The sequence below is a fragment of the Molossus molossus genome, unplaced genomic scaffold (assembly GCF_014108415.1).
Source record: "Molossus molossus isolate mMolMol1 unplaced genomic scaffold, mMolMol1.p scaffold_m16_p_10, whole genome shotgun sequence".
Taxonomy (NCBI): domain Eukaryota; kingdom Metazoa; phylum Chordata; class Mammalia; order Chiroptera; family Molossidae; genus Molossus; species Molossus molossus.
Genome location: NW_023425345.1, coordinates 105,543,982 through 105,550,565, shown reverse-complemented (window position 1 = coordinate 105,550,565; position 6,584 = coordinate 105,543,982). Strand labels below are relative to the sequence as shown.

The 6,584-nt window shown below is 57.2% G+C and overlaps 1 protein-coding gene across 1 annotated transcript; it reads left to right on the top strand.

The window, feature by feature from the left end:
- The first annotated feature begins 4,143 nt into the window (after positions 1-4,143).
- TMEM121B (transmembrane protein 121B) lies at positions 4,144-5,898 on the top strand. The gene has a single exon (XM_036250682.1). It carries the CDS (start codon positions 4,144-4,146, stop codon positions 5,896-5,898), a length of 1,755 nt encoding a protein of 584 aa, XP_036106575.1.
- Positions 5,899-6,584: the final 686 nt, after the last annotated feature.

Sequence of the window (6,584 nt, the reverse complement as noted above, 5' to 3'; positions counted from 1 at the left end):
CACAATACTTTATTGTTTACTTGTCTGTCTCCCTCCCAGTCTGGGCTTCTACGAAAGGATTTGCTTTTCTTAGTCTTTGGAACCCCAACACCTAGTTCAGAGACTGACCCAGATAGGGGCCACTGATGCTGAGACCTCCGCTTTATCCAGGAGGTGGTGACATCATGTGACCACCTGTGGAGCAGTTCAGGGCACAGCCTGGCTCCAGATATTGGAGAAGCCCTGAATGGGGTAGGTGTAGTGCGTGTCTTCAGAGAGCTTTCAAGGTGGTTCTGAGGCTCGGCCCCCAGCAATCCAAAGCATGGCAGACGCGCCTGCCGCAGGCACGGGTCCCGGCCAGCTTCCCTATCGTTTTCTGAGAGTCACCGTGCCAAGACAGTGACTGCAGACACCAAAGGGCCTGCTGGTGTCTGCACAGGATGCACCTGTGAGGCTCCATTCCCCTCTGACAATCCCTTCTGGTCTGCTCGCATTCTTGCTGCGAAGGGGAAATACAGCCGTGATAACGAAGAGAATGAATAAGTAAAAGTGGGGTCTTGGTTCAGCTGTAGGAAGGGCTGGCTTTGCCTCACTGAGCTTTCCTGTGCTGCTAAGTGGCTAGTGGCATCTCTTCCTTTCTCCTAGTCCATCTTCTGCTGTTTCAGGAAGGCAATGAGCCACTGGCCTTTCTGTCCTAGGGTGGGGGGTGGGGGTTGGAGTGTCTTCCTGCACACCGGAAACTGTGGGTTTGATTCCTGGTCTGCACATACCTAGGTTGCAGGTTTGATCTTCAGCTGGGGCATGTACAGGAGGCAACTGATGGATGTTTCTTTCTCTTTTTTATTCTTTATTGATCTTTAGGGAGAGGAAGGGAAAGGGAGAGAGAGATAGAAACATCGATGAGAGACAACATCTATTGGCCCCCTCCTGCATACCCCCAATGGGGATCGGGCCCACAACCTGGGCATGTGTCCTGGCCAGGAAATTGAACAGCTGACCTCTTGGTGCATGGGTCGATGCTCAACCACTGAGCCACACCGGCCGGGCTGATGGATGTTTCTCTCACATCGATATTTCTCTCCCTTTCTCTCTCTCTAAAAATCAATAAAAAGGTCAGGATTAGAACAAAAAGCAATATGAGGTCCCCAAATGAACCTTATCTAGTGCCTAGCACTTAACAGGTGCTCAGGGAAATATGTTTTGGGTTGAAACCTGCTTGGTTTGTCTCTGTATCCCTGGATGCCTGGGAGCTGCTGCCATCCTGAGCTTGAGGGAAGGAGTGGTCGGTGAGTGAGCACTGGGCTGAGCAGCAGAGGCTAGATGTAACCCTAACTCTGCCCTTAACTAGCTGTGTGACTTGAATAAGCTGCTTTACCTCTCTGCCTCTCAGTTTCCAGTTACTGTATGTAAGACATTTAGCATGGACCCAAGGTGGTTATGAGGTGCTCTGACTGTGTCTTCCCTTTTCTAGACCTTCTGGTTTGCACGTACTCCCTTTATATCTGAGAAAACTTCTCATCTTCCTTCTCATCCTACTCACAACTTTGCCAAGCCCTCTCTAGGCCGAAGCAAAGCTCACGCTCTCCCTCTCTCTGTGTACACTGAATATTAGAAAAAACCCAGTGCACGGAGGAAATCCCTCTAATACTTAGACTACCAACTTATTCTATTGTGTACCCTGTTTTCTCATAATTTTTATCGGTGGTCTTTTTATTCAGGGCCTCAGATCTGAAAAAAAGTGGGCTAAAGAATTTCTTACAGGAAGTTAATCTGATTGATTCACAGTACATTTCCCAGAAATACAAAATATGACATCAAAGGGTTGTTACCTATCACCAGGGAGGAAACCTGTCCTCATGGAGGCACCTGACAGGTGAGAGAAGGAAGGGGTATATGAGTGAGCTGGGCAGTGGGGCTTGGGCTGGGAGTGGGGACCGATTCGTCAGTGTTCTCTAAGGAGCCCAGTGCTGCTCCTTCTTCAAGCGCTTCATTAGCTTGAGTAGAAGTCTTGGATCAACGTCAGCGCAGCTCTTGGCTGGTGCTCTCTGGGAGAGCCAGGGGAGTGCCTGTGACCGCTCCATTAGCGGTTGGCAGCTCCCCAGGCTACTTCCTAGCCTGGACTGGCTCAGCCCTCACATCTGCTGAACCTGCTGCGATACTCGCACGCGCGCGGGTTGTATCCTTGCCCCATGTGGGTGGGCTTTGGCGCCAGCTGCCTAGCCCAATGTCTCCCACTGTAAAGGCTGTGAAGACCAGCCCCAAGCACCACCGCTCCCAGCACTTACTGGTGCAGGACTCTGTGGCCTCAGGAAGGGATCCAGCCCGGAAAGCAGTCATTAGTGACCTGTGCTATGAGGAAATGTTCCCTGGGAGGTTAACACATGAGCTAAATGAAATTATGATGATAATGAGCTACCTTTAACTGCGTACATACTCTGCCCTGGGCACTGGGCTAAAAACCCTTTGAACTCATGGCCTCTCTTTACACAACAGCCCGTTAAGGCCCCTTTATACAGTTGGATAATTGGAGGCTCAGAGAGGTGAAATAACCGGTTCACAGTTACACAAGCGCAGTGGCAGACCTAAGACTACTGACCCCGAGCTCAAGCTCTTACCACCCACTCTACCTGCTCTGACTCACATGATGGTTGAACAGAACTTTTCAAAAGTTGTGTGGGCCAGGGGTAGGTAGAAATAATGCAGGTTGTGAGTTCTAAATTCCACACCCCCATGGATTAGTTATACAGACTGACCTCCAAGAGACTGGAGAGAGAAGTTTTGGCTCAAACTGACCCTTATTCAAGAGGCAGGTTTAGTGACAAGCCCTGGACAGCCAGCCACTGCGGTTCCACTGATGCCGCGGGCTGGGCGAGCCCAGCAGAAGGTTAAGAAAGTCAGGAAACATGCGGTCCGAAGTATGTGGAGGATGAAGGAGCAGGCAGGCTTGATGTGGCTGGGATGTTTGCATTGTTTAGACATGAACCTCATCTTTTCTTTTTTTGAACCCCAACTACTCTAGTCATTTTTCTCCCCTAAATCCCTAAAGGCATAACTCTACCTGCTGCCGTCCGGCCCCGTGGACTGATTCTCCGGGGGTGAGTCAGTGTGGTCTTTGTGCTTGAGGGTGCAGGGCTCCTGCGCCTCTGTCCACCGGGCTGGTTGTGATGTTCCCCACTACCCACTCTGGGCCTTTGTTTTTATCAAGGTGCCCATACCTCTAAATGTCCCTGTGTTTTCCTCTGCTAGATATATCTTCTTATTGTTTCCAATTCAATAATTATTTTACCTGGCCTCTCTTCACAAGCAGTTATATTCAGAGAACTACTCCATCCTCTGGAGATTGGGACCTCCCCAAGCGTGGCTCACTGAACCCAGTACAGGGCACATGCATATGTAGAAATACAAGTCTGTGGCTGCTGATCCCAGCCCTTGTGGTCAGAAAGGACTGACTCCTCTATTAGTTTGTAAGTGCCTTAAAGAGGCAGGATGGCCTCATGGAAAGAGCACTAGACAGCCTAGAGGCCGAAGCTCTCTGGTGCCAGCAAAGCAAACTGCTGACTGGGAACAGAGGCCCAAACCTGTCACCTCAGCCTGGTGCTGGGAGGCATGGTCTATTCTGAGACCAAGGCCATGTGGTCACTGACCACTAATGCTCCGGGTTCTGCTGGTGGTGCCTGAAAAAGACTTCTCTAGAATCCTCTGATACCCCCACCCCACTCCCTCCTCCCAGAGACAGCTACCTTCTCCCCTCTCATCCTCCTAGCCCTCAGTGGTCCCCACCCCAACACCTCTCCTCCCCTTTTTCTTCCAGCTGAGCCTGCGAGTCATGCTTTCTCCTTCTCTGGTCTCTCCTCCTACTCCCCCCCGCGAATCCAGTCCTGGTTTCCCCGCAGCCAGCCTCCCTTTCCTCTCTGCCTGGGCTCGCCCCCGCCCCACAGCGCCTGCTGTCACAGCAGCGGGTTCAGCTTGTCGCCCACCCAAGCTCCCAGCCACCCGGGACTTGGCTCGTTCAGTCCAGCGGCTCCAGTCCAGATCTCGCTGCTGCCCGACCTGGGTACGACTCCCGCAGCTGGGGAGGAGGCGGTGGCTGGCCCCGCTTCCCTCGCCGGCCTTGCCAGCCCAGGGTTGGCGGGCAAACAACAGCTGGCAGCCTCCCGGAGGACAATGCACCCAGCTCTGGGCCACCCCCGCTCGGTCTCGTCCTCATCCGGCTCCTTCCCACCGCTCCCAGCTGCCGCCCGGGCGCAGCCCCTCTTCCTCCGGGGGGGTTCCCCCCGTGGCGGGCGAGGCTCGGGCGACAGCAGCACCAGCACCAGCGCCTGTACCAGCCGGGGGGAGAGCAGCGGCAGACGCGGTGGGGGCGGTGGCTCCCCCAGCAGCAGCACCGGTGCGGAGCGGGAGGACGAGGACGAGAGCGTCAGTATCAGCAAACCGCTGGTTCCGGCCGCCGCCGCCGCCGCCGCCACCGGGGTCCCGAGGCCCCTGGCTCAGGGAGGCGCCCCAAACTCTGACCCCGTAGCGTGCGCTGCTTCCTCCTCCTCGGCCGCCACCCCTTCCTCCACGCCCACCTCCTCCTGCAGCATGACCGCGGTGGACTTCAGTGGGGGCACTGCCGGGGGCGTCGGGGGCCCTGGGGGCCGCTCGGCTGGGGCTGCGGGTGGCACGGGCCCCCGCAGCAACCCCTCCTGCTGTTCTTGCTGCTGCTGGTGTAGCCGCGCGGTCCCGCCAGACCGCAGAGGTCAGCGCCACAGCTGCTGCTGCGCCCCGGGTCTGGGGTGCCGTTGGGGCTACCAGGCGCTGTCCGTGGTGCTGCTGCTGGCACAGGGAGGGCTGCTGGACTTGTACCTCATCGCCGTCACTGACCTGTACTGGTGCTCCTGGATCGCCACTGACCTGGTGGTGGTGGTGGGCTGGGCCATCTTCTTCGCCAAGAACAGCCGGGGCCGTCGGGGCGGTGAGGCGAGCCACCACCAGCACCACCACCACGCTGCGCCCTCCCTGCACTTGCCGGCCTCCTCGGCGGGGGCTGCGGCCGGGGCCAAGGTGCGCGCGGGCCGCGGGGGCGCTGGAGGTCCAGGCGGCGGCCCAGGCGCGGCCGCGGCGGTGGGCGAGTTCGCCTTCGCCTACCTGGCCTGGCTCATCTACTCCATCGCCTTCACGCCCAAGGTGGTGCTCATCCTGGGCACGTCCATCCTGGACCTCATCGAGCTGCGCGCGCCCTTCGGCACCACGGGCTTCCGCCTTACGATGGCGCTGTCGGTGCCTCTGCTCTACAGCTTGGTGCGGGCCATCAGCGAGGCGGGCGCTCCCCACGGCTCCACGGGCCCCTTGGTCCTGCAGCCCCAGCAGCACCGCGCTGCCGGCTGCTTCCTAGGCACGTGTCTGGACCTGCTCGACAGCTTCACCCTGGTGGAGCTGATGCTGGAAGGCCGTGTGCCACTCCCCGCACACCTGCGCTACCTGCTCATCGCTGTCTACTTCCTCACCCTCTCCTCGCCGGTGCTCTGGCTGTACGAGCTCAACGCCGCAGCCGCAGCCGCAGCCTTGTCCTGGGGCCAGGCTGCGGGGCCGGGCAGCTGCAGCCGCCTTCTGCGCCTGCTGGGCGGCTGCCTGGTGGACGTGCCCTTGCTGGCGCTGCGCTGCCTCCTGGTGGTGAGCTACCAGCAGCCTCTATCCATTTTCATGCTCAAGAACCTCTTCTTCCTCGGATGCCGCGGCCTGGAAGCCCTAGAAGGCTGTTGGGACCCTGGGAGTCAGGCTTACCCCGGGTGGGCCGCAGGGTGCTACGGCGCCCCGCCCTCTGCCCTGCCAGGTCCGCCACCACCTCAGGGAGGCTCCCAGCGGAGTCACTGTATCTCGGAAAACGAGGCGGGGGCCCATGGCTACGTCAACACCCTAGCTGTGGCCTCCCAGAATTGAGGGCAATAAGGGAGGGGGCCTTGCTTTTTGGTTGAGACCCCAGCTCCCTTGTCCTCTGACCTTCTTTCACCCGGATTATATCAAGCTTTGTTTAGAAGGGGTAACTCTTAATAGGGCTAAAGGCCAGTGTGTCCTTTTGCACTCCGAGGGTCAAGACTGCTTGGAGGAAGACCAGCCGCTAATGGTGAGGGAGGAAGGTCCACTCACCCTATCTCCTTTCTCCATGCCTGACCCTAACTCTAGCCTCCAAGGGTCTGGATACCTCTGCTTCTTCTGCCACCTCTGCCCGAATTCCTATCCATTGTGTGGAGGAAGGGAGTAAAGGAGGTGCCCAGGCATGAGGTGCTGGGCCTTGGGCCTTCTGTCTTGCTTGGAGTGCCAGCTTCTTTTAGGCTGTGGCTAATGACCATTGTCCCATGCCTTGAAATGGACTCAGAATCTACTGTCCCCGATGTGTCTATTGGATTTCTTCCAGATGGTAGATGCAAAGTCAATGTCTCTATGTATGTGTAGTGTTGTTTTCTTGTGCCCACTCTGTGGCCCTTGCAATCAGTAGGAGATCTGGGGAGGCCCTGCTCTCCCCACTATACATGCCACCACCCTCCTTGTTCCTACCTGAATTTGTGGCTATGAATTCCCAGAAGGAGCTGGGCTCGTGGGAGCTTCCTAGTTGCTCTTCTTCAAGA

Excerpts from the sequence above, each read along its gene's own strand:
- TMEM121B (XM_036250682.1), top strand. The coding sequence starts at position 4,144 with ATGCACCCAGCTCTGGGCCACCCCCGCTCGGTCTCGTCCTCATCCGGC.